A 26788-nucleotide genomic window follows, 5' to 3' on the forward strand; every position below is an offset into this window, starting at 1 on the left:
TACATACGAGGCCCTACCTTTCCTCCATTGAATCCCCGGGATAGGGTTGCGCCCGATCAGACCCGGATACCCTAAGGAGTGTAGTACCACGAAGTGAATCGAAATGGATGGAAATAGTCTCCGAGGAGGGGGAGAGGAAGAACGAAACCGTTGAAAGGACCGTTTCGCTGGAGCATAAAAATGTTCAATCTCCTCCATCGCACCACAATCATTTCGAGGAGGGAAGGGGGATGTCTATCAACCGCCAAAGCGTGCGGCCAAGCAAATCACTCCTCGTACATCACGCGTCCTCGATTCCGATTCGATCAAATCGAAGCATCTTCATTCGTAACACTGTTCACTCCGGAACTGCACTTGAACGGTGGCAGTCTAGTAGGTTGGAGTCGGCCGGGGTGAAGAAAGACTCCGCTCTGTGTCCTCCTCCTGATGCCTCAACGCACGCAACGCTTACCAACGCTCCCCAATCGAATCTAATTTATGAGATGCACGTTGGGAGTGACAAACGCAGACGCAGATATACAACGCTCGTGGCGTGGTGTGGCGTGGCTCGTTCGAGCTACACCAGTCTTGGCATACGATGGCGCCAAACCGGGGTCTGCCACCCTGTCTCTGGTGTCCCATCTGTGGGCCTTCCATCTGTGGGTATCGATTTCGGGATGTCTCGAGGGTGTAAATTATTCATTCGCTCATAACTTCCACCCATCCATTTAGCACTCCATTAGCATAGAAAGCGTGCAAATTGGAAAACACAATCCCAAGCAGCATCAGGACACACAGACAGACACATCGTCAGCTCGTGTTTGGTGCGCTCTAAGTAACGAGAGGACGCAAAGAAGCGTTTCTCGCTCGTCGATTTCCATTATTCAAAGTTTGAATAATTTGATGTGATAAATGGATAACCGTTTTAACATTCAGCATCATCATTTCAACGAAAGGCATACATTCGATTCTTTGCTGGTATGTTCTTATTAGGATTGAAAGATGAAAAAGACAACCTAGCGGATATCTTTATGCTACGAGCAGTAAAAAGGTGAGGATAGAAATTTCCGTAAACTTCGAGTCTCACTTCCAACGCATTCCTAACACAAACAAACGGTCATCGTGGCCGAGTAGAACTGTTGCATTCAGCTTTTTGAACGATGCTGTTTGCGGACAGTTTAAGGCATTTCCGTGGGCAAAAGCCTCACTTCTGCGGTGGATAAGGGGAAGCATCCTGTAACCGTTTCTATTTCCATTTTCCAAGTCGTCCGAACTTTCTGCCTCTGTGTCTGGAGAGTAATGGCTGCTCCGTGCTCCCGGGAGTGCTTTTGTGTCACCGAAATCACTGTCTGGGGTTGCATCAGGCTGCATACACTGGCACTATAGAGGCCATCGCTGTCGGCCAGAAAAGTACCAGAGACCAAAAGCTGCGCCAGAATGACGGACGGACTCTGACAGGAAATTGTTTTGGTAAACATCAGACAACCGTTCCCCACTACCCTGCCGCATGCCGTTTCCGGGTGACGGAAGTTTGAACCGGCTATTCCAGCATCCAGTGCCTTCCAGGTTGCAGCGGGAGTGGACATGGGAACTTTCCGTTCTTTGGCGTAAAAGCAAATGGCACAAAGAAAAAAAGAACCCCCCCGGTGGAAATGTTGCAAATCTCTGTTGCACCTTTTTAACGCAACCGTAACGACCTTTGGCCGTGCGCCACCAGAGTTGAAGTTTGAAGACGGTGCAAACGCGCTCAACGAGCGAATGAGAAATGGGATTTTCGCGCGCGCTCGCGCGAGTCCGAGATTGAATTGCTGGGAAGCAGCATTTCTTTTGAATTATGCTGATGTTTCTTCATTCCTTTTTCGGGATTTTCCTTTTTTTCTGTTGAATCTCCCGTGAAGTGTTCATTCCGAAAGGTGCAAGGTGGATGAGTGTGTTTGCGAGTTTCCGGCGATTAAGTTGGGCTTTTTCGTAATAAACTCACCACCCCGGACCAGATCAGAGCTGCATTTACGGTTTTTTTTTTTGTTATCTTTCATCCATTTCCATTCATTCTCTTTTTCAACTGTTTGCTGGCAACTTTGGAGAGCCGAAACGAGGGCACAATAAGAGTGTTGAGTGGGTTCGGGATAGTTTTTCAATTATTTGGCCCCGGGAACTTTCGCTTAATTGAAATGGAATTCTGTAGATTGTTTCATTCACATTGCGCACTCTAACGCAATCCACGAATCGAGGAAGAGCATCATCGTGGCTGGAGAGTTGCTTGCGGTACCGAACCAACTTGACCTTCGATGTCCCATGCCCTAGAAGGCACCACATAGACCACGGGACACCGGGCAGCCCACCCCCAAACGGGGTGGTTCTTTAATATCTCGGGCTCATCTTTAATGCTTGCGATAATCCGCATCCGTTGACCCGCACCCCCACCGCCCGGAGGGTTGTTGGAGCCCGGACTAGTTCGGTAGGCTCGGTAGGTAGTGGCCATTACAGCCCCTAAACATTGAGCCCGGGAGTGTGAGCCGGTGTACATCAATAAGGAAGATGAGGATGATGATCCAGCCATTTTGACCATTTTCCGACCGCTGGTGCTACCGGCGATGGAGGCGCATGGTACCTCGGGTTGTTCGTGGAAAGAGGGAGGAAGGGGGAACACCTCCGCACAAACCCGGGGCCCCGGGAGTTTTCTAACCCAGCAAAAGCGGCAGGCTAATTAATGCCGGTGCCCGTACATGGATTTAATTAACATCGAAACTCACTCCTCCAGGCACCATTACGGTGGCTGGGACGAATGATGGCCCCGGGGGGCGGCTGCATGGGGTGGTGGTGGGTGGCGTGGGCTCGAGTGGCCGTGGCAGTCAGTAGCAGCGAAAACCGATATTATCCAGTGCGAAATAAAATATTCACCAACTGCTGCTGCTGCTGTTGCTGCCGCTCGTGAGTTTGTTGCGGTTCTGTGTCCCGGCCGGATTAGGATGAGGCATCCTCTTCCATCCAACCACCCAACCAGCACTGTTCTCCACTGCGACGATCAGCACCATCATCAGCATCATCATCATCATGTGCCACATACGCCTGTGTGTGTGTGCGTGTTCAGGCGATTTTACATTCGCCAGCGGGAGGTAATCTGGAAATTTTTGCCAGATGCTGTGGTACACTTCACTTCAAAACCGACCTCCAACAGCACCGTGTACAGTGCCGTGTACGCCTTAGGCCACCATCACACACACACACACATACACACACTGGCACTCTTTGGTAACAACTCTCGACAATCAACCAGTTGCTGCTGTTGCTGCTGTTGCTGCTGCTGATGATTTTACTTTTCTCATCCAGAATTCCTTCTTCTCCTTCAGCCTTCAGGCTGGAGAAAGTATTTCAAATCGCATCCGCAACAGCAAACATAAATTATGTGGCTCCCCTTTTCCTCTGCTTGCTTCTTTTGTTTTTCCTCCTCGCTTCTCTTCGCTTCTCCCCACTGGATGCTTTATTTCTTAGTTCCTTCTCTATCTTCCTTCTTCGCGAGAAGATAACTTTCTGTTCCCGAACAAGAGATGGCGCGAGGGCGCCCTGAAATACGGGAAACCATTTGTTGGCGTCCTTCGTTCGAAGTACCGCGACTCATACACACCAGGTGAGCATTTGCACCGTTGTTGTCTTCTTCTGCCACAAACCTGTTCATCAGCACAACGCAACGCAACCGAGCGCCAGACCAGACTCTCGGAAGCCCGATGGCTGCTCATGGCTAATGGTACTTCGCGTGCTGTGCTCATTGAACCTGCCTGTCCGTGTGTTCGTGTGTCTTCGTCGCTTTCAGTTCACTGGCACACTATGCTGCTCGTGTGCTTTTCAATTTCGCTTTGTCCTGGCGTGTGGCATCGTAGCGAGCCTCCTTTGCGGTGGCACCAAGCGGGTGGCAATAGTTCGCAAGGTTAGCGTGGCACAAGCTGGCAGAAGTACAAGAACCACATGGCCAGTAGCAGGCCGTCTTCTGGAAAGGAAGATGCAGCTACCAGCAGATGCCACAAGATGGCGCTAAATCCGTGTGAAAGGCACAAAAAAAGAATTCATATTCTCAACCGAAGAGAACCGTCTTGTTACGGAGCCTTTCAAGTGACAATAGGGGACTTTTGCTAAGGATTTGCTGCTCCAACACACACACACACACACACACGTACGCGCGTTTTGCAGTTCGCTGAGCTTAGCGCTGAAGCGTGCTGCAGCTCGCGAGACTTCCGTCGATGCAAAAGGGGGGAAAAGAATCATTTAAAGGCGTATGCTCGCGTCGCGCTATTCCTTGGCACTTTCACACCATACTTCATGCTTCCTTATTTCCCTTTTCAAAAGCCTGCCTCCCGTGCTCTTCTTCCGCTGCTCATCCACGTACCATCCACGTTCCACCACGAGACGGCCATTCACACGCTCCACAGCACACTTTGTTTCTCACGCGAACTCTCTCACTCACTCACTCCGCGTAGCGTGCCCGCAGTCGTAGGTAGGCGACGATGCAACAGTTACCGCTCCCTCGCCGTACGGTTGTCACACTTCACTGCGCACCACCACCACCACCGCCACCACCACCACCACCTGTCGCCACCGCGAAGACATCAAACGAAAGGTGAAGGCGAAGGCTGAGAGATCTGGAATGGGTCCCGACTCGGAGGAAGGAAGGAAGAAAAAACACCGGAATAAAACACAGACAGGCCGAGGCCGAGACCGGAAAGAATGGCAAAATGGCACGCAGCGTAAAGTTAACTTTACAACGGCGTAGCAACACTCCCATGCTGTTGCTGCTGCTGTTGCTGTTGGTGCTGTTGGTGCTACTACTGCTGCGCTAGTACGGATGATCATCGCCACATCGCGATCCGCGATTAGGAAAAGTGAAATATGTATTGAATTGAAGCGTTTGACCAAGCTTCGGCCTTGTGGACCCAAGTGATGGTGGAGGCGAGCGGAGTGGAATTGACTGGCATTTGTTATTCGCCGAGGGATGAAAATTAATATCGACCATAAAACGATGAGTTTTATGGCATCGGCATTGGCGATGGCGATTCTCGCGTTTCATGCGCACCGTTCCAGCCAGCCCCCACTCTCTTCCTCTCAATTTTGACCACATTTTATACTCCAACTTTTGCGTTTCATCGGTGGAAAGGAAAGGTGTTTTTTTTCTTCTTCAAGCCGGTCAGAAAGCGATAAGCTAAATTGATAGCATAGCGTACTTTATGAAGAAATTGTCTTTTCCATCCCGAGAGAGAGAGAAATTATGAGGTTTTTTTGGCGGTTGATGCGTATCGGTTTTATGCTCTCTTGCTGTTAGTTTGTTGATCTCGTTTACGTACATTGTACAAAAACCAAATGGAACGGTCTCTGTAAGTGGTGCAGACAACAGACAAGCTTCGTTAGTTTCCTTTTTCCAATTCTAACTCCAACCCACGATTCAACTAGTTACTAGCCCCAATGTTCTATTTTGCAAATTCCCAACAACTAATGATATGTCTGCAAACAGGAAGGAGGAGACCTGGGTCCCAAAGTCAACGGGTAGATTCCACTACAGAGCATCGGACAACCCCAGAACGCCGGGCACGTCCCGACTTGAGCCATATTTTAATGCATTTTTAATGAAAATTGATCCCGTTCGTTACACTGACTAGTGGTAGCAGCTCCTATCCTGTGGCCGTGGGCGCGTGTGTGTTTCTGGTCGGTTGTTCGGATCGGTCGGATGCTACTGGACACACACGCGGGGCTCAGCACGGGGCTTCCAACGGGTGATGCCAGCCGGAGAAGCAGCAGATCCGAGATGTGTTTGCACTTCCGTCGGTTGTTCACTTCTCGTCGTCTCGTCACCACACGGACACCGCTCGAAACTGCCGAACCCACTTTTCCATTCCTCGCACACAGACACACACACACACACACGCGTATAGACACTAGGTGGAACACCCGCGTTGCTCGTAGGCACACAATAATATTTTGCAATTTTCCTCCCTTTTTTTCTTTTTTGCTTTATAATTTGTATAAACTTTTTCCTTCTCTCTTTTTTCTTCTCTTTTTCTCTCTACCTCTCTTTCTCTCTGCCTCTCTCTCGTCACCTTGCGCACGATTTAACGAAACCAATGAGCTATGGCCGAAACACTTGCCAGCTTCCAGCCACCCAACATTGGCGATAAATCACGACGAACTTTTCCAATGGCTTGGTGTGCAAATTTTAAAACAAACTGTTGGCCCCCCCTCCCGTTTTTCGGCTTTTCTTCTGCTCACTACCCTCACTTGTTTTGGCCGTTGGCCTACAAACCGCGCGGCGCACTTATTCCTTGCCAGGCCAGGCACAACTGGGCTACCTTCGTTTCACTCCCGGATTACACACACGCACACTGCACGGGCACACGCACTAGCACATTAATCACGGAGGAGGATGCTGCGGAGCACTGTACTGTACTGTGCACACACACACACACACACGCACACACACACACACCTGGGGGCGTGGAGCTGCACTTGCAGTTGATGTGAGGCGTTGCGTATGCAAAGATTAATCAAAAATTACCGAAATGCGTTTCGGAATGCAGCTTCCAACGGTGCTCCATTGTGAAGCCCTTTCGAAACGAGTTTTAATATGGCCTAAGAACACAATTCAATGCAACGAAACACAAAGAAACGAAACAAAATCGATCCTTCTTCCTGAACGAAAGCGAATAAAATGAAGAAAAACTATTAACTAAAAACCAATTTCACCAAAACCGACTTCGAACACGTGCGAACACAGTGAACGGTTCCATCACGTTTCGATCCGACGATGTGCCCGGGATATGGTTTGATGGCACATGTTTAGATAACTTTTTGGGGTGAATAACTGAATAACCAGCTCTCGGAACACAGCACATTGGGCCTGGGCGGAGGAGCACCACATAGGAGTCACACACATCCACATCCACATCCAGAATCACTGTGATCCCGTCTCCCGTTGGCTACCTGCGCTCCACATTTGGCTTCGGCGAGCTCCCAGTCCCCAGGGCCTCGGGAAGCTGCAGCCCAAGATAATCCGTTTCCGGGGATGGATAGGTGTGTGTAGCGAGACCCTCGAGAAGTCCTGGGGATTCTGTGCGCTCGCTAGCAGTCCTTGGTGTTCCGTTTTTTGATTTTTCTGGATTTCGGATTTCTTATTTCTTTCGTTTGCTGGCTTTGCCGAGGTCTAGAACTGGGACCTTACTGGGAGCTTATTGCTCTGAGAAAACGGTGAAATAAAACGTCTGCAAAGAGTTAACCAAGGAGGGCTCAAGGGATCCGTACACCGTACGAACACGCACGAACACGCACGCACGCACGCACAGCAAAGGGGTCTGCAGGCCAGCAGAGCTCTGCTGGTGGAGCCGTATAGCGGTAGCGCTTTTGGGAAACGGTAGCGCCAAGCAGGCAGCACTCGCACTTAGTGACGATGGACCCACCACGGACGGCACCGCACGATTGTTCGCCTATTCACCACTGAATCAACAGCCGTTGTGGTGAGTATGCGCCGCCGGCGGATATCAAATGCTCGCCAGCATGCGGTAGGAGATACTGCCCCCTCTCGCCTCCAAATGGCAAGCAAGAGAGCAGAAGAGAGAGAGAAAGAGACTGAGAGAGACCGAGAGAGAGGCACCCAGAGAGCGGCCTACTCTGCTCCAGTACATTTTTTGGAAACGTTAAACACAAACGTGCTGTATGTTTGTGGATTGCAGAGATGAATTCGAAATATGATATCCATTTTAAAGCATAAAATCATCATGTTATAAATATCTGCCAACCAGTACAATGGTTGGAATGGCCTCCACACCTGAGGTCCGATTGGCGGGAAAACGAACGAGACGAGCACCGGTGGGGACTCATCCTGGCATGCTTCTTTTCCGAGCGGCCACTCTCTCGCCTGCTGAGGGTCTCACTCTCAGGCTCGCTGCACGCGCTCGCTTTCCTAATTAATCGCTTTCCGATCGAAGTCGGCCAGCTCAGAGGCCTCGACTCGCGAATAGACATCGCTTTTCCACCTGGGAAATGCGAACAGTATGCGACCTCGTTCCGTGGATGCTGTAGACCATTGGCATCAGTAGCAGCAACAGCATTATCAGTTCCTTGCAAAACACGGCCACTGCTCCGTGCACCCTCATCAAGGTGCCAATGGTGAGTGTTGGGCCGAGCAGAAACGTCATCATCCGTTCGGTGCACAGCGCTTCGGCCGCTCTGCCGTTTGGACCGGACAGCGAAGGTCAATTCGGTAGTTTTCGCTAGCAGACAGGCTGGCTGACTGGCTGAGGCCCGGTCCAGCATCCGGCCGAGCATTTGCGGTCGCTCACATGCGCTCACTTTAAGCTAATGAAGGTTCTGGCCGGCTGCTAGTGGCTGCAGCTATTGACCCAATAATGGTCCCAGACGGAATGACGCGAACCTCGAATCCAAAGCGAGCACAAAGAGGCCAGGACAGCCGGATGGTGTAGTAGACACCATCACCATCACGGCCCGAATCGGCCATAACCCAACGAAAACTCGAATTACCTTTTTTTGGGGGGGGGGGGGGGGGGGTGGGAGGAGGGGTTGGAGGGCAGCGAGCAAAAATGGTGCCCAAGAAGAATGCCAAACTAATTGCGATAATTATTTTTTACTGCCCGGTCCCGGGGGTACCGGGGACTGCCAGATCGATGTAATGTCTTTCTCTCACTCTCCTCTCTCTCTCCTCTCTCTCTCTCTCTCTCTCTCTCTTCTCTCTCTCTCACCCTTTGTAACATCGTGGGCTGGCGTAATGGATTTGGAACCCGCGTGCGATTTAGAATTGCGCCACGGACCGCCACGGGCGGGGATGGCGATTAACGAGCAGCATAAATGATGCAAGGAATAGAAGCTCCAGCATACGAACACGCGTCTGCTAAGCCAATTCCCGGCCGTTTTCTTTGGTCCCGCCCGCCCCCAACCCCAGGGGCAATTCCTTTGGCGTTAATTTGTTTGCATTACCATCCGGATGATTGACTTTGGCACAACAACACATTCTTGCTTGCTTACCCTTTTCTCCCCGGGCCGCAATAAAGCTTAACGAACGGAGCAAATCGATCAGCAACAACGGCGACGACGTAATTGAATAGAATTGTCGTTGCGTTGTTTCGAGCAAACAGAGGAACAAACGGCAAACATCCTTTATCCGGGGGAAGCCCCTTTCGTGGCGTTCCTCTTTCCCCGGAGCGGGGCCAAATCCGAAGTGCATGACGCGCTCCGTCGAGCACGACGATGACGACAACGACGACGAGTCGTAAGGGGTGTAAGCATAGCGAATACCTTAATCATAACAATTCAAATACAACAAATCTAATCATCCAACACCTTCGTCCCGATCGAAGCACCTTCCACGGCTATCCCTCCCATCGACCTTTCGCTCTGTTTGCTGGGAATGTTGTTGCCGTTGCCATGGCTTCACTTTTGTAATTTTGTAAAAAGGTTTACCAACGGAATTTTGATTGCATTTGCTGATGCCATCCGGGAGCGTGAGCCAGTAATTGTGTTTTTTTGTTGCTTACTTTTCCCCCACTCGCCGCCATTGGTTTGTAAACGCGAAAACGGTCACGTTCGGGTGGTAAGTGAGTTGGCCCGGGGGTTGGCTTTCCCTTTTTACTGCCATGCACTGAGGACTGGTGAGAGGTTATGTGAGGTTGCAGCACGTGCACGTTTCGTCCATTCGTTGGTAGCCGTGGTGTGGCGATTAGCGTTCCTATCGTCTCACACACGACACTGGCGCCAGGGCCAGTATGCTTGGCACATACCCAAGACCAATCGTGCTACCTGCATCAATCGAGCGACCGTCCGATCACTTCCGATGTTGACCATTATGGCGAAAAGCATCATGGCCGTCGAATGGCGTATGGAGGATGCCTCAGAACCGCTCAGGGTCCCTCTAATCGTTGAAGGTGTGAAGTGTATGAGTGGACACGGCACGGAACGGAAAACACTCCATCGATACGGTGACCGAGCGGTGGCCGAGGCTGGGGAGGGGGGAAACTTCAATCACTTAAGAGCTTTCCCTCAGTCATTATGCCTAAGCAAACAAGCAAACCGTTTTCGAGGAGAGCAAACAAAGTGCCCTGTCCTGTTCGTCGTATGTCGTGTGTGTGTGTGTGTGGAGATGGGCCTACAACACGTGTGGCGATCGCTTTGATGTGCTTCGACATCCGCAGTGTCCCGATGCCGAAGGAACTACTAGCATCTTGCGCCAACATTGCTCTCTCTCTCTCTCTCCTTCACCGGCCCTTCCCTCCTGGGCTGGTCGATGCAACGTTCTCGAAGAGAGGAAAACCCATTAGGAGGGAGCATCTTACGACAAGATGCGACTAATTTCTTGGCTCCCGTTCCATCTTCTCGAGTGTCTTGCCGTGCTCTAGATAGTGAGATAGTAAAAGCGCGCAAAAGAGAGAGAGAGAGAGAGAGAGAGAGAGAGAGAGAGAGAGAGAGAGAGCAAGAGCATAGGAGAGCATACATCTTAATCAGATACCCTGGGACTGCGACGGTGCGAGAGAGAAAGCAAGAACGCGATGTGGTGTCGCACTACCACCATCATCTCGAGCTACCTACTTCCTAATTGCCCCAACCCAACTCATTACCTCGTTCCGAGCAAACCGGCCATCTAGCCAGCTCCTTCAGAGGCCTCTGGTAAACATCGTGCCATGATGCCAGTGGAGTGAAGTGTGCCGGCTGGTGCCGGCTTGGAAGGAAGGTGCTAAGTAGCAGCAGCGTAATTACATCGACTTCTTGGTAACGCTCGGTTTGCTTACTTCGCCCAGTACAGCAGGATAGAGCGCAGCGAGGGGGTGGTTTAGAGGAAAAGAAAGTAACTTTCCCGTCCGCGTGTTCGCGGATCCTCGCTCCCTCCTCGCTGCTGGCATGCAACAAGTTCCTCGTAGCTCCAAACCAAACAGCTGCTGCCACTTGGATTGCAAGTAGCTTGTGCGGTGCACTAGACGATGCCTGATGCCTCTATTATCTCGGTGTTGGCGGAAGTCTGAATTCGGTAGTTATAGTAGTTACTACCGGACCACTTGAATGGTAATGTTCGCTCTCTTTGGTGTACATCTCAAGACGAAGGCGCAGATTAGGCGTGGCGGCAGGGTGAATGGTCATCGCATTCGCAGCATTGTAATAAAACTCATTACACTAACGAGAAGTTAGACAACAGAATGGCAACAATCGAATGGTCTGTGAAGGTCATGGGTCTGTGGTGTTTAAACTTTTCAACTTCAACAACAACCCTAGCACCTAGCACCAACCTTGTTTGCTAAAGCCAATCGGAAAGCCCTTTGCTGCCCTTGCACCCCTCAGGATCGCCACTGGCGTCGCGCTAGGTCAATTCTTTTGATAAAGTTAACTTGATGTTCGTTTCCCCTTCGTCTGCCGGGGTTGGTTTTTGTCCAGCCAGCTTTGCCAGCCCACAGCTTTTCCAAGACTTTGACTTCGTAAAGTAGCCGTTCTTCTCGGCCGGACTCGCCCCCTCGGACTGGTTGGCTGGTTGTTGTTTAATGTTTTTAATCCCTCTTCTTCGTTCGCAGCAGCGCCAGACGACGTCCATTCTCACCTGTTGAGGGGGTGGTTTTGAGCCAAAGGCAAATGATGGTCCGGGCGATGGGCGCCTAAGTCTCGCACCGGAAAGGGTGAGGTCTTTTACCGCAGCTAAACAATGGGGTGATGGGAGCAGTCTCTTCGTTTAACATTTTCGAAGCACAAAGAATAACAGGACCCACCAAGATTCCGGCCAGGCTCATGATATACGCTGTTCGACAATGGATCGATGATGGAGAGTCGGTTAATGAAGGTAGCTTACAGTATATCCCAGGTAATGCAACTCAAAAAGTGTTGTAGCGTTTTTAGGTCATCTGAGTTCTAAAGCTTATATTCATGAGACTCGATAAGAACACGAAAGGTCCCCGTTTTCGCCCCAAACATGGCGTCAGTTACTCTGACATCAACAGGTCGGATGAATGTGAACAGATAAATGCTTCGTTACTTTCACGCGCCACGCCTAACGATTCCAGCATCTACCTCAAGCATCTAGTGAGGACTCGGGACTCGGGACTACAAAATGGAAGCGATATGGTTCCGATACGTCCGGTATTACTACGCTGCTAGTGCAAGCGTTACACGTGCACTGGGGCATGAACGCCATTAGTTTGTTCAATCGATTGCACGAACGGAACGGAGTACGGGAATCATTGATCGCATCGTTAACGCGGGATGTCTGCATCGGGCGCTGACGTAAATTCCGCTTTTCCTCTGCTCCTCCCTCCGATGTCGGTCCCTTTTTGCATTTCAATCCTTCCCGCGTGTTCCTCCGGATAATGCTGCGTGGTACTTGCGGGTAGAATCATGCACGACGTCGAAGGCGTGTTCATGGAGTGTCCTTGTGGCGTACGCTGCAGACGCGTTCGCCTTGTATGAGCTGTCTCGTAGCATAAATTTAATCGTAACTATGCCGCGTCGTATACGCTCGCTGATACCACCCATCAACCACCATTCGCTGGCTTCGTCATCAAGCATCATCATCAGCATGCCAGCTCACTTCATTCGGGTTCGCGAGCCTCAGCAGCGCAGTAAATGATGAAATGAATCGTGCCAGCATTCCTTCCATCCTTGGAGTGTTTTCCTCTCGTCGCCTCGCTTTCTGCCTCTCTCCCTTACTGATAAGAGAGTATCTTTTGGGAAGGGAAAAAGGAGAGAACTACCAGCGATTCCGTGCAGCTGCCTGTAGAAGCTTCGAAGGCGAAACACGCGCGCCACAATTCCAATGCCTGCTGAAATGATAAATATCGATTTTCCCTGATTCAATGCTGTTGCTCGCGAGGGGCAGGAGGAAGGGTGCGGGGATGTCTCCTGCTTTTTTCGTTTTCATTCGTTTTCCCTCCTGGATACTCCGCAGCATCCTGTGGCAGCATAATTCAATGGTGTTTCCTGTGGTGTTTCCTCCTTCCAGGCACACGTGCCGTAAATGATCTGCTCTGCCTGTCTTGACGATGATGGTATTCCAGCGGCTCCATCATCATCATCATCGTCATCATTGCCCTTACTACATAATGCTCCGCTGGCAAGCTTAGCGTGTCACGCGGTGGAGTTACATTATCAGCTGTTCAGTGAGATGGAAAACGGCAAACTTGGGCTCCCCAGGACCAGGCACCACGGAGGCGAACTTTAAATCGATCTCTGCGCGCCAACCCCGGCAGTGCGGTTGTGGTGTATCGCATCACGAGGTTGGTTCTGGTTGACTCTCGACTCTGCCTTGCGTTCGGCTGTGCGGCGGCCTGACTTTGCCCTGCGGTTTTCATTATTCATGTTGAAAATTGCACAAAAGCCATGACATGATTATTTAACTAATGTCGTACCAGAGCCACCCCCCGGTGTGCTCCTCGGCCCGGTAGCAATCATCATGCAACCGGTATGTGATCACGTGTCCCGTCCGTTCTGGTGAGCTTTAAATGTGGCGAAAGCGAAGGCAACTCAGGGCCGCAGTAGTAGGGTTCTCTGAAGGGCAAAAAACCATAAAATGAAACGTCTTCTACGGTTAAATGTTGCGACGACGGAAACCCTGCGGTATGTGCTGACTAGCCAGAATCCGGCGGCGACGGTTGGCCCGGCTGTCGGCAGGTTATTCGCCAACAACCGAAAGCGGAGCAAACAAATCAAGAGCGAAACGAACGAAACGAGCCAAGACCCTAACGAGGTCGTTTTCGGTTTGCTGGCTTGATAGGGAACTCCGTCAACAGCGCTGAAGCGATTGAATAAGCGGATGCTCGGCTTGTGCTGCTACACACCACGTGCTTGCCAGCAGCAGCGTCTCCGCTTAAGCTTGATGATTATTTTCTCCTCAATTATTCATCCTCGGCACGAAAGGCCGCTGCCATGATTTTCAGCACGCCTCGTGCGGAAGGAGGGGACAGGTTTCATGGCTTTCCGGTGCCGAAAAATAAAAGTGTCAGGGTTTTTGGGACGCTTATTTCGGCAACCAGTGCCACGTATACTTTGCGACAAAGTCGTTCGATTGAATCGAATGGCTTTTGACCAAAACGTGTTTGCTACGAACGTTGGGAAATATAAGGAAATGAGAGACAAACACACGGGGAGTTAAATACTAAAATAGATGTTTTAATTAATTTATCGCCAGACAGATACGCTCTTTATACAAAAAGGGATGAAGCAACTCCAGGTGCCTAATATCGGTATTTGGTGGAGTAGTCCTTCGGTGAAACGACCAGACCGCGGCCCTTGCGAGCCCCTCGGTACACCGTTTCCACGATGTCGATCATCTCCTGCTTGTCCTCGAGTGGCCAGTTGATTTTGTTGTTATTTCCGGTGCCCAAATCGATCATGATGTGCTTGTTCCGGAAGAAGAACATGACCGTGCAGGGATCGTACAGTTCGTACATCTTGTTGAAGTCCGGAACCGCCGTGATATCGACCAGATAGATGACGGCAAAGTTCTTCACCTTCTCCGCGATGTTGTACAGCACCTCGTCCATTTTCATGCATGTCGGGTCCCAATCGTGGCCGAAACGGATTACCTGCAAAGAAAGTATCCGGGTTAGCCGGAACTCGCACGACGGATTTTCCGGAAATAGCGCTTACCACCACACGATCCTCCTCGGAAAGAATGGCCTGGTCCACCTGCCAGCCGTTGTGTAAATGAGCCAACATATACGACATGTTGCAGCCGAGTTTTATGCACTTTTTAAAGCAATAAATTTAAGAAATTTTAAGAAACTAATTTTTTGGTAAAACGATTTTGTTTACAAAATTTCGCGGCTCGATTTTTGCTGCAGCGGCTCGATTTTTGCTGCAGCGGCTGCTCGAAATAACGGCAAATGCCATTATTTCGAGCACAACAAACCAGGCCGCTCGAAAAACTGCTCGAAATAAAGAGACTTTTCGGAAATAACGCCCTCTATCGAGCACTAGCAGCTCGGTTTGAATAAACCGTTACTTTTGTAAATCCCAGAAAAATAAGGAATTATCAAAGTTTCCTGCACTGCAAATAATGAAAAATCATATTTTATAACTGGTACTTCGAGGAATATTTGCCAACAAATACAGCCATATGGTATGGGAAGGGATGTTTTCGAGAATGAACTCTTCAAAGTAGCGAAAGATTTATGAAGCTCAAAAATCGGTATCTTTGTCGGTTCTTTTACTCCAAAACTCCAAATTAATTAGATAAAATACGCAACCTCTCCTGAGTTCTAACGCACATTGTGATATATCTTCAATCCTCTTAGCCCACCAGTAATGTAACACGGAGAAGTAAGTTATTTTTCGGATTTTTATATTTATTTCAATATAAAACATTCTATCAACTATTAAATTAAAACGATATTTACAATTGCATGTTTCGTGTATGTGTGAATAGTGTGACCGATGGTGTATGCGGGCATTCGTTAACCGCCGCCGTCTCTGGCACGAACCATGTTGAGTGTGTTCGCAGCAGCTTTTATTTTTGGATTTTCCTTCATTTTCTCCGAATTTCGACCAAAAAGCAGTGAATGTGGATGACATGAAATGATACAGTTCAAAGAACGCGAGCAAAAGCTTCTGCCGGTTCCTCATGTGGTATTCGAATTAAGCTAAACCAACAAACTGTGAAGGTGAACCAACCGCCGTTCCGTGGCAAGTGGCCACTACCGAGCATTCTACGCGAGTCAATGGTTTCCCCCATTCCTAGCTCTTAAAGCATGATTCGAACATAAAGGGAATAAACCATCTCATGAAATTGTGTCAAGCCAAGCAGGAGAGGGGCCGACGTCTCACAGGCGCACGGACAGCTGCAGACACATTCCACGTGCAGTACACATTCCACAAACCCTCCTGGGCGGCAGAATGGGTGCACACTCGGTACTCACACACCCGGAATGCTATGCGGTGTTACTCTGCAATCATGACCCCTCATTAATGGCGATGATTTCCCAACCACCGATACACCGATCGGCAACGTCACACACCACAGAGTGGATTGTGCAAAATGTCTTCCATGACCGATCCGATCCGATCGCGCGAGCGCAAGATATCCTTTAACATCCATAAATCCGCCTTTTTCGCGCGCGCGCCGCCGGTTCCGATTGATCAATAACGCTCAATTTTACGATGATTTATGAAGCGCTGCCGCCACCGCCACCGTCGCGGTAAGTGTGACGGGAAAAGTGGTGCAAAAAGGGTACCATGTTTCAACACACACATGGGGCGCCGATTAGGTGAAGCGGGCCACACGCGAACCTACTACTTATGCTCCTGAACCATCCGGCAATCCGGGTACCCCGCGCGCCGGTCAAAGTTGCAGTCGTGCTCGTACAACATTTTACCGCGTTTTTTCTTCTGTTTTTTGCTGTTTTTGCTGTTGTTGTTGTGTGGAAATCGTTCCACCATAAACGGGTTGAGTCTTTCCTTCATCTTCTTCTATATAAAAACCAAACTTTTATAGGACAAGAGAAAGAAGAAAAGTTTGCCATTTTCGAAATTTGCAAATCGGTCCCCGCCTTTTATGCGGCGGGCGCCAGGATGGGGGGACCGAAAGGGCCATGATGAGGTCGTCAGCTTTTTCACTCTTCCTTCCGTCCTTTCTATTCTTTTATGCTACCAGACACCGTCGCTTTTCGTGTGCGCCATCGTGCCATTTTTCCTATCATTTTACAGTCAAAATTCAATAAATAACCAGCGTCACGGAAAATGTGAAAAGATAAAGAGACAGAGAGAGAGAGAGAGAGAGAGAGAGAGAGAGAGAGAGAGAGAGAGAGAGAGAGAAGAGAGAGAGGACCAAGAACAGGGAAAGAAGAGAAATAAGAGAAAAGAAAGAGGTGAAAAGAAAAGGGGGTAATGTGCTCGGATAAGGACCGATAATTAACCATCGAAGGATTCGCGTTGAAGGATTCGTAAACGACGCGACGTGGTATGTGGCTGGTGTGGTGTGATGCAAATGAGGGGGGGGGGGGGGGTCGATGTGTCTCTTCATTCATGTTTCATGTTCGTGTATGTGTGTGTGTGTTGTATGTGTGATGGGAGCAAGTGAAAACAAACAGTAATAATTTGTACAATTCGTGTCACGATCGGCATCACCATTACGTCGCACCGGCCACCTGTGGCTGCGGGCCCTTCGGTTTGATCATCATCGTGGCCTTCTTGAGCGTGTAATCCCAGCCTCTCCAGCGGAACCAAACGATACCCTGCCGGGCGGTCAGATCCTGCGGATCGTGCAGATACAGTCCATTCAGTCCTCGTCCACATGACTTCCACCACCAGCCGCCCTGGAAGAGGAGAGGAGGAGAAGAAGAAGAACAGGCGAGAACGAACCCTATTAGTTGAAGGATCTATCAGGAGCACAGAAAGGACGGGGACACAAACCTTCAGCATGCTGGCGCAATTGAGTGAGCTTCGATCGTTGTCTCGGTTGTACGTGGAGAAGGGACTGTTGTTCGAACCGTACCAGGGATCGTTGAGTGAGTCACCGGCATTACCCTCGTATCCGTCGATTTCCAGCTTGTAGTAGTCCTGCTCCGAATGGATCTTGAAGTGCGAATACTGCGCATACCTGAAGTGGCGAAATGAGAAACCGAGAAATAGAGGTCGTAAGGAGTGAACCACACTGCCGCCGACGACGAAGCGCGTACCTCTTGTTGCCTTCGAAATCCTCCAGCTCCACCCGCAGCGAATAGTCTTCGTTGTTCGTTAGCATGTAGATGTTCTCGTTACCGAGCCAGAACTCCTTGGCCGGATCGCCGAAACCGTTCTTATAGTCCGCCCAGTCGCGATTGAAGTTCTCACGCGGATCTCCGTAATCGTCACGCCGTTGAATGACCTGCAAGGAGTCCATTTCGAGGCGATGAGTAATGTTGAGTCGAACGATTGTACGCTTGTCCGCATCCTAGACATACCGTCCAGCCACCGTCGGCGATCTCCTGTTCGCAGAACACCTTCAGGAACCAGTAGGTGGTACCGCGGATCTGTAGATAGTAGACGCCCGATTGGCGCATGCCAGCGTTCATTAGGTCGACGCACGAGTAACCCTTAAGGACGTAGAACGTAGAACGAGAACGAGAACGAGAACGATAGAAGATTAGTAATTTGGTGCGATAAATTAATTGTAGATCAGTTGTAGGCACCCCACCGGTGAGGTCACACACACAAGGTGAGGCGCACCAAAGGCACCGAAGGCACCGGAGTATCACGATTTTCGCGCGTATAAATCGTTTACCAGTTTTGATGGAGAGAAATAAAAGAAGGAATAAATCAACCACGGGGCATGGTACCGAACGCCTCAAATCAAAGTCCGGTCCGGTACCACGATCACATAATGCCTCATGCCAATCGGAGATTAGAGGGAGGCTGGACTCTTTTCTCGCTCGCTGACCGCACCGGCCCCCGGCGGCTGCGGCAGCATCATCATCGACGAGCGAAACGTTCCGTTGCGTTCACACAGTTGGTTCGTTGAATCGTATTTCATTGCTAATGCTTGGATTTGAGCTTTTGTGCTTGGCTAATCCAAGGCTAGCGAGGGCCCGTGATATGCGGGGCAATGGCGGCGAATGGCGTATAAATGGCGATGCCATCAATCTCGGTGCCTCAGCGCCAGCGAACCAGCGAACAATGTGCGCCTGAAAGTACTGATTTGATTGTACGATCTTCTGTCCGCCGGCCAGGGTCCCCCCGGACTAGTGGCCTAGCGCGCTGTCATGTACGCTCTCTCGCGGGGTGGGAGCTTCTTCCTTATAATTAGCGAACGAATCGGTATTGACCTTGGCACTGGAGCTTAAGTGCTGCTTAGAGGGCCACAATACCGACAATCGCAGATTGCACCGACAGCCTTCTTGTGGTAGCGACGATGTTTTGGTGCTCTTGGTAGTAAACTATTATGTTTTGTGCGCCGAACGACGACTTAGTTAAAATGTTAATTTTGACAATGTTGCGGAGCTGTTGAAACGCAGCGAAAAGGGAATTGCACAAAGGAAGGGGATCCAAAGATGCAACCTGCTCTCAATGATCTTCATCAGCCTTAGTCAAAGCACGAATTTGCGTTTTTAGCACAAGCAGGAACATCGATACTGATGCCAAACTTCATGTCCAGCTTCGCATTTTGCATGTTACTTTCGAATCGAAAATTTATGCGATTATTTGCAACGATAATGGATGTTTCTTTTACCATCTCTCTCACAGGTCGTTACAACTTGTTATGAGAAGTTCAAACAAATAGAAAAGTACATTCTTCAAACAAATTTAAATATTGCAAACAAATAAGCGACAGGCCTAATGAAATGTGGACAAAGACTATGTAAATGAAAAGAAAATTGTTGTAGCACGGCAGCATTACATTAATTCGTGTCATAACTTTGCTCTCAAATGCGGATAAACTAAGTCTCTTCTCCCATACCAACTCTTCATGCAATATTTATGGTCGCTGAAATTAAGTCAAAATTCGCAATGTATACCGAGGTAAAAACGATATTGAAGCAATCGACCAAGGTTGTCAGCTTTGCTAATACAATGACTATCACAGACTTGTGACGAAAACCTCATAGTTCAGTATTCTTTCGCAAACTTGAATATCTTAACACTGATCTCGATGTTCTTAATTGAACAACAAAACAAAAGAAACTACGATCATATCTTGAAGAGACAAAAGCTGGCCAACAATCTGGGCGCTTTGCTCAAAATCCATGAAAAATTGCCATTACATTTCCACCATAATCACTATTAAGCTACTCATAAAGCCTCATGGGGCGCCTTCATTAACGGTCTGCGTGAGATCTCCTTATCAGCGTTTTGTGTGTGAAGTGTAGGTCCCGTTTCCTAACACACATAAAACCATATTCTCCTCTTCGCCCTTCTTCGCGTTCGAGAATCATTTAGCAGATCGATGCTAATAGCTCATAAAAATGCAAATAATGTAGACCCCTTAGCAGCAACGAAGCCGCTAATGGCATCCATAGGACCTAGTTGGTGAAATTAAATTTTCTAAAAAGCCATCTCTACGAATCTTCAAACACGGTTGTGTACTGTTTCAAGAGACGCACTTAATAGGGTTCTCGCACTCTGTAAGAACGGTAGAGAACGGGTCAACAGATGACGCAGAATCAACAGCCGGCGGGCCATCGTTTTTGGCAAAAGTTAAAGGTCAACCTAGAGTGGGCCCACCATTGCCGATGGGACACGCATTCCGCGTTGGAGCGGATCCAAGATAACGCGCGAACAAGATTTAGAGGATCATCTTTTACGGAGGTAGGGGACAGTCACCGCAAACAAAACCGACGACAACGGGCGTACCGACAACGTAAAACCAAAAAAACAAACCAAAACAACATTCACCATTTGGCAAAGTTCGCTTTTGGAGAGGAACCGGGGTGACCAAAGTGGGACATTAACGGGCAAACCGGTCACCGCTGAGAAGAACCCAGAAATGGCGCGGAATTAGCGTTAGAAATTCTAACCCTCCCGGCAGCTGGCATTTCCGTCCGTTCAGTGTCTTCGGAGGAAACAAACGTCTTGCCTCGCTTGCCCAGACCGACCGTCCGTCCGACCGCCCGCATCGGTTTGGTTAATTATTCCGTTGACCTTTGGCTGGTGCTCGAGCTCGTTCTTGGATTGGGAACACGATCACCAAGAACGGGCTTTTCGGTGGGCTTAGTGCTCAGTGACCTACCTCCGGTCGATCACAAACACTATGCTTTGCGCGGTGGTGGTTGCGCGTGATTTGTCACACGACAAATGGCGTTTCAAGCGGCGCAATAAAGAGTTCCAGTCCAGAGTTCCTTCAATAGTGACCAATTATGATGCAAATGGTAAATGTAGTCCAGTTGAATTCCAGCATCCCTTTTACCCTTCGATCGTACAGAAACATGCTTATGTTAGTGTGCATTTAGTACGTCAATCGTTTGCTACGGAACCGTTTCATCTAGTCTCACGAAACTAACGATTATGAAGTCCCTATCTCCTTTGGAGGGTCTGCTCCTGGATTCCCACGACCACCAGAAGAAGTGCAGACCACAAGAACGGTGATTAGCAAACATTAGACAGCATGGCAACCCCTACTGCAGGAGCCAGTAATGGTCGAGAACGAATTGAAATGTTTCCTAATTTCACACCTGAACAGCCATCACCCGGGTGTCCAGAAAGTCCAACGCCCGACATTCCGACTCGCTATCATGATCCGGTGGCCGAGACCCACACACACACATTATGGGGCGAGGCGGCGCATTTTAGCGAAATGTCAATCCGATTGACTTCCCACCACCATCAATTAACCTCTCGCTCCTCCTTGTTCTCCTCCACCTTCGGCTATGGCCCTCCGGCTTCGATAATCCATTTAGCACCGTCCGGCCACCCGGGGACACCCATTCACTTTCGTTCGCCCACACACTACTGCCACCCGCGTGCCACAGCCACACGTTCGCTGCTATGCACTCCCAGGAGCAGCAGCAGCAGCAGCAACATGGAGTTTGAACAACCGACGAACGATACGACGACATGATAAGGCATTTGAAATGTTTATTAACACCCTTTTTTGGGGCGTTACGATGTGTCGAGGAGTGCTCGAGAAGGAGAAAGGTCTCCGGAAGGGTAGGGGGACACTCACACGGGACCCGGGACCCCGGGAGCCGGGCGATGCTATCGGTGCCGAGCATAATGGGTGTTCCGTTCCGGTTCACCGTAACGGAACGCATTTCTCACTCTCGAACGAATCCGATCGAATAATGGACATCGAATTGGCCCGGCACCAAACATCACCATTAATTGGATAAGGGGAAGCCGGGAAGGTGACGGAGGTGGAGGCCATGGCCAAGCCATGACCTGTCTATCCTGGCCTGTTGAATCCGTTTTATTGCAGTCACAATCCTGGACAGTTTGGTGACGGATTCGCTCGAGGCTATTGTGAGGACTTCATTTCGTTGGGATCTCTGCGAAGATGAGACCCAATGAGCGGAGGCCTTAAGGGGTGATCACACAGTAAAGCACTTCCGGCGATGTTCTACGATTCGCGAAACGGAAATGTTTGCCCCTAAATCTCGGCACATCGGCCACCCCTTTGCGGGTACCGCGTTGCGTTTTTGGGGAATCGTGTGAAAGTGAAAGCCATCTACGACCTGCTGCTAAGGTGCGTTACATCAGTCGCACACACGTCGAGACTCGGACTATTGGAACGGATGCTGGATGCTGGGATTAACTTGCCACCAAAAAACACGACCCCTCGCGAGCGGCGCAAGAAATGAAATAGCGAAACCCGAACCGTGCAGCGGTCGGGAAGATTTGGCGAATGCATATACATTTCGCAAACATCCTGGAACCGATCCGGGCTACTGATCAATCATAATCCTTGCCTCGAGTGAGCGGCGCACGGTGGTCGCTTGTTAGAGTCAACGATCGACATCCATCGACGTTCGCTGCGGCTGTCCACCGTTTGCCAAAAAACTATTAATTCAATAACGAACGCCAATTAATCATCGTTTGTCGCGCGAGGGAAGAACTCATTCCGTCATTCCATCACCGGGTGCCAGGTGCCAAGCTGCCAGGTGGCGTTGCAGTAGCACTCGATCCCTCGATCGATCGAGTACCCTGTTTGCGGACGTTTTTGCGGACCCAGTATAAACCGGATGGATGAGGCCAGTGATCCTTCTCCGGAGAAGCAGAAGGGATGATCAGCATACGGCATCACCTCAGGGCGCCGCCATCGAAGCATCACCGACCGCTAACGCCGGAGGGTATTTAATTGGCCGTTTTTTTTGCCCCCGGTGCCGGCGGCTCGATGTGAGCTGCGGCTTCGGAGTTGGAGATCCTCAACCCCTCGACCGGATGGTACATTCTTGCTTCGGCTTAATGTGCCATTTTGATTTCGTAACATCATTAGCAATCCGATTGTGACAGGGATCTTCTTTGCAAGATCAACCAAACCAAACAAAAAATAAAAAAACCAACCAAATCGACGGAAACGATTACTTAATGTCAAACGATCATTTGTTCGTTGTGTGTTATCGGTTCACGATCGTGGTTTTGAATTAAATTTTGATGAACTTCAAATGGTTATCCAATTAGAATGCGTTCGAAATGATCAATTCTACTTGATTGCATATTTTATCCCAATAGGAAATCTATTAAAGAATATGGTGCAAACAGAGCTATATAAAGGTTCATAAAGTAATCCAAATATGGCTCACTCATTGACTCATGTTAGCATATTTTTTTATTAGTTAGCATTGATTGCTCTAATCTTGCTAATTTTTTTGATATGCAACCAAGCTAGTAATATGAAATTGATTGTCTCCATTTTACGATTTATTCTTCACATTTCTGATTGCCAAAGTCTGTTTCAAGAAGATGAACACAATCACAAACACATAAATGATTGTTGTGCGTTGGTTTTTTGGGAATATACAAAAACAATAGTACTTAGGTTGACTTGTAATTTTATATTAACATTACCAGTTCAAAATCAATTAGAAACTCGCAACAAAAAAGGGCTGTTAAACTACTCAGATGACAAACATGAAGGAGAGTGTTGCAAATAATTATCGTAGAGCAGTTATGGGGTTGGATAAAGATAAGTAATCACTTTCCTTCACACACTTCGTTTTGCTTAAAAAGAATATGGTGGTCTTCACAGTTCCTGATTCAGATATTTTGCTCTATTTGAAACATAGCAAACATGCAGCCCTATTCAAATGAGTGATAACAGCAGCTACTAACATACAATCGTGCACAAAAAATTAGAAAAGAATATGGCATAAAGAAAATCAAGTATCCTTCTGGCCCCAACCCAGTGGTTAACCCATTTAAGACCATTTCATCAAGCAGCATTCGATTCGATCGAGTCAATGCATAACCAATCGTCGAGCATAAACAATTCAAACCCTAGACACATGGAGGTATCTAGATTATACGCGAAACCGATCAATTCTCCAACTCCGGCGCAACTCAACGATTGCATCACATACACTCGACGGTCCTACTACAAACACCTTCCAAAACCCGAACTGACCGCTCCACCGATCGTGCTTGTGCACCTGCCATCATTCAAACGGTCAAACCTACGTTCGTATGTTCGAACAATTTATGCAACACCTCATAAATTAGATCTCCGCGTTGGTCAGAGCGTTGAGGGCACGCGAACGCACGCACAACGCGAACCAGTTCCACCGTGAAACCGACGGACTTTCCTTCGCTGCTCGTTCCCGTACGTACCTTGATGTCCTTTAGGAAGAGACTATCGCTAGCGAAGGTGCTGTTCAGGACGGAGGGCTTGTTCTTGACACTCGGGAAGATGATGCCACCCTTGCGGGACACATTCTTGGCCGTTCCGGTGGTACCGGACGCGATGTGGACACTATTGCTTTGCGTCGTGCTGCTGGTGCTGGTGCTCGAGGAGGTCGTGCTGGTCGACGACGAGCTGGACGATGAAGAGGAAGAGGCCGAAGAGGAAGACGTCGGATAGGTCGTCGTGGGCAGGGCTTCCGTGAAGTCTTCCACGATGTATCTGCGGAGGTACATACAACAGGTCAGTTACCTGCGATCGCGACACACACAAACACACCATCATGACCTACCTGTTGGGATCATACTCCACCAACCGATCGATGGTCGGATCCATGAGCAGTTCGGCGGGCACGGGACGTTGCGCTAGCACCGCCACATCGTCCTCCTGCTTCTTCAGCCGCTTCTCCACCATATCCAGATTGTTGATGATCAGGTTCGTCTTCGTCTTCAGATCGTGATGGATCTCACCGATCGCCCGCTCCTGCCGTTGGTTTTGCGTCAACAGTGCATCCGACTTGGGCACCAGATCATCGACGGAACTCTTCGTACCGACCACCACATCCCACACCTCGTCCATCTTCTCCGACACCGACATGATCGGACGGATCTGCTTCACCAGAATGTCGATCTTGCTCGACTTCACGTACGGCGGTAGCGTGGAGGTCGCATTGTAGCTACCAAAGTTAAGCCCATGATCGACGACGGCATCGTGCACGTCGTTCAGCAGATTGAGCGTCTTGCCCAGATTCTCCGACACCACGTTGATGTGGAACTGGAGCTTCTTGTCGATACCTTCGCTGATGCTGCGCAGCTGGCCCAGCTCCTTGGTGATGTGGCCCATCACCTCCGAGTGCATCGCCTTCGTGATCTCGGCCACGTTCATGCTGACCGTCTTCCGTTCGCTCGCCTCCGCATTGATATCGTCGACCGGCAGGAAGTTGCTGTCGATCTGGCTCTTCAGTCCGTTCAGCTTGCTGTCGATGTCGCTCACCTTCTGGTCCAACGATACCAGCCGGCTGTCGAGCGTGTTGGTCGACTTGGCCATACGCACACCGTTCGGGCGGTCCGCTCCCGCATCCACCACGTCCACCACCGACAGCTTGCTGTCGAGGGTGCGCAGCTTCGAGATGACCGAGTCCGTCTTCACGATGTTGTCCGCCACCTTGCTGTCGAGCGACTCGACCCGGCGCATCAGATGCTCGACCGCCTTATCGAGGTTGTCTATCCGCTGCAGCTTACCCTCGAGCGTCGACACGACGACCTCGAACACATTCAGTAGCTGCTGCTCCCTGTAGTAGAAGTAGAAGAGAAGCAAAGGCGGATTGCGAGAGGTGAGTAAAGTTGCCACTTAATAACGGTCATTTCAAATAATCGAAGGGTAAGGCGCCTTATGTAACCTCCATTACTCTATTTTTAATTCCCACGTCCCCGTCCCGTCTTTCGCCGGCTACCGTTTGCTGGCCGGCCAGGGCTGGCGTGACCTGTTAAATCCATTATCAGCGCCGAAAAAAAGGATGCAACGCCAGAAGTTCCAGTGAACGTGAAGAAAAGTGAACGTTTTTCCGTTCCGGCCGAACATAATTTAATTACAAACGTGCGCCGGCCGCCGGCCGCACTTTAATTAACATGATTTATTCATGTCACTGACATGAACGACGGGACGGGACGGGACGGGCTTCCCGCTGTGGCCGTCACCGAAAATAAATATCGAACACAAATCGGCCTTCCACCGTCCACTCATCGTACGTCGAACAGAATGGAGCGCGAAGTTGGTGCGAAGGAGGAGAAATTGGAAACTGAAAAGCCGATCGACCAAGCCGGAGTTCGGCGTTCGAACTGAGGACCACTTTCATCCTTCCTTCGTTTGCAGGTTGCCAGCAGGGATCCCTGAACTGGACGGATCCTTTCGATCATTTCGATCTCCTTCCCGGGCACTCTCTTTTACTTTCATCGCACACCGCGACCGATCCGACAATGTGGTCTCGGGCTATTATGGAAAATCAATCTTCTTTCTCTCCCTCTCGGATCCTGATATCGTTTATCAGGGCAGGGCAGCACCGCACACACGCTCTTTCCATGTTCGATGGCTTTCGGTTTCTCGCCGATATGGTCGAGAATGGTAAAATGATCAGGGCGCGATCGTCGGCGTCTGTCGCACTCTGTGCAACAACCAACAATCCTTTCCAATCGTTGCACCACCACACCGGGCAGTCGAGCGCAAAAGTGCAACAATTCGAATTCGAAACCTGCGCGATACGCATTTGGTGCAACTAATTAATCAATTAATTAGGTAAAGACATTAACATGCCATGCCGGTAATTGGGAAATCGGCGATCGGACAAACCGGTGATCGGTGTTCTGCGACAACGCGCGTTGGAGTTTCATGTTCGCTTCGATTCTAGTGGCTGGATGGCCATGGCTTTCCCTTATGCTCTCAACGTGACCGAGACGTTTGCTCGTGAGCACCGACGCTACCGAATCCTTTCACGACGATTCCAGCATCAATAAGCTAATTGAGTCTCCCGGCGATCCACTGCTCCGT

The 26788-nt window shown here is 49.7% G+C and overlaps 2 protein-coding genes across 4 annotated transcripts in view; both read right to left on the reverse strand.

Moving 5' to 3' along the window:
* Nucleotides 1-14094: 14094 nt before the first annotated feature.
* On the reverse strand, nt 14095-14771 carry LOC125952431 (thioredoxin-like protein 4A). Its single transcript, XM_049681891.1, has 2 exons — nt 14590-14771; nt 14095-14525 (listed from the first exon to the last, which is right to left on the reverse strand). Exons 1-2 carry the CDS (start codon nt 14665-14667, stop codon nt 14175-14177), a joined length of 429 nt encoding a protein of 142 aa, XP_049537848.1. The 5' UTR covers nt 14668-14771; the 3' UTR covers nt 14095-14174.
* Nucleotides 14772-16758: 1987 nt separating this feature from the next.
* The window catches only part of LOC125952308 (kinesin-related protein 8), a 91094-nt gene continuing 81064 nt past the window's right edge, over nt 16759-26788 (reverse strand). For all 3 annotated transcript variants that reach the window (XM_049681728.1, XM_049681729.1, XM_049681727.1), the window contains exons 3-8: nt 24537-25535; nt 24175-24466; nt 17880-18011; nt 17616-17803; nt 17350-17536; nt 16759-17252 (exon numbers count right to left, since the gene is read on the reverse strand). In XM_049681728.1, coding sequence (XP_049537685.1) covers nt 17067-17252; nt 17350-17536; nt 17616-17803; nt 17880-18011; nt 24175-24466; nt 24537-25535 — 1984 coding nt within the window. In that variant the 3' untranslated portion in view covers nt 16759-17066. The remainder of the gene's footprint in view (nt 17253-17349; nt 17537-17615; nt 17804-17879; nt 18012-24174; nt 24467-24536; nt 25536-26788) is intronic.

Source organism: Anopheles darlingi, chromosome 2 (assembly GCF_943734745.1).
Source record: "Anopheles darlingi chromosome 2, idAnoDarlMG_H_01, whole genome shotgun sequence".
Taxonomy (NCBI): Eukaryota; Metazoa; Arthropoda; class Insecta; order Diptera; family Culicidae; genus Anopheles; species Anopheles darlingi.

Bases quoted from the DNA above. Each gene is read 5' to 3' on its own strand.
- LOC125952431 (XM_049681891.1), bottom strand. From the start codon at position 14,667: ATGTCGTATATGTTGGCTCATTTACACAACGGCTGGCAGGTGGACCAG. The intron at 14,526-14,589 runs GTAAGCGCTATT...CTTTCTTTGCAG, and splicing joins CCGAGGAGGATCGTGTGGTG to GTAATCCGTTTCGGCCACGA.